Source organism: Penaeus monodon, chromosome 28, assembly GCF_015228065.2.
Source record: "Penaeus monodon isolate SGIC_2016 chromosome 28, NSTDA_Pmon_1, whole genome shotgun sequence".
Taxonomy (NCBI): Eukaryota; Metazoa; Arthropoda; class Malacostraca; order Decapoda; family Penaeidae; genus Penaeus; species Penaeus monodon.
This window is the reverse complement of record NC_051413.1, coordinates 34987314-34987942: the sequence shown is the minus strand read 5'-3', so window position 1 is coordinate 34987942 and position 629 is coordinate 34987314. Positions and strand designations below refer to the sequence as shown.

General features: G+C 48.2%; 1 protein-coding gene across 1 annotated transcript in view; it reads right to left on the bottom strand.

Moving 5' to 3' along the window:
- The window catches only part of LOC119591552 (tubulin polyglutamylase TTLL5-like), a gene marked incomplete in the record, with an annotated part of 18965 nt that overhangs the window by 17885 nt on the left and 451 nt on the right, over positions 1–629 (bottom strand). The window contains 1 exon segment of the mRNA XM_037940303.1: positions 1–629. Coding sequence (XP_037796231.1) covers positions 1–629 — 629 coding nt within the window.

Here is a 629-nt window from a genome sequence, read left to right as displayed (position 1 = left end):
TCCCTCTTTAGTGATCTTCCTCTCTCCTTTTTATCTGAAGTTTTGTGTTCTCCTTTCGTCTTTTCTTTCTTCTCATTTTCCTTGTCTTCTTTTACGTGTCCATCTCCCATGTTGAGGCTTCTTTGAGGGCTCCGCGAAGTTGAGCGTTTCATGCGCTCTGCCCACTCCATAGGGATGTTCCCCAAGGACTTGCTGGTGGTTTTGTCATCATCATGAAGACCAACTTTTTGTTCGATTAGAGTCTCTTTTTTGGATAAATCATTCTTCCAGTTCTGACTCAAAGTGGGTGGCGTTAACTTTTGTCTGTTGGGAAGCCTGGGACGTTCCCCCGAGTAACTCCTGCTGTGAGAGATCCCTGTGGTCTTTGTTTTGGGTTTCTTCTCCTTGTTCTGGCTATCTTTGCCTTCACAGTCCCTCCTCTTTCTCTCTGTGCTGGAGTGACTTGGGCTTGCACTTTCACGCCGGGAGCTTTCAGCTCTTCTGCGGTCTAGTGAGTGGCTCCTGCTAATGTCACTTTTTGCCTGACGTTCAGAGGTCTTGCTTCTAAGAGAACCTGAACGCTTACGGTCCAGAGAGGATGTCCATTTTGTGGAGTCCCCACCCCGACTACAGGGGCGATCCAAAGCAGA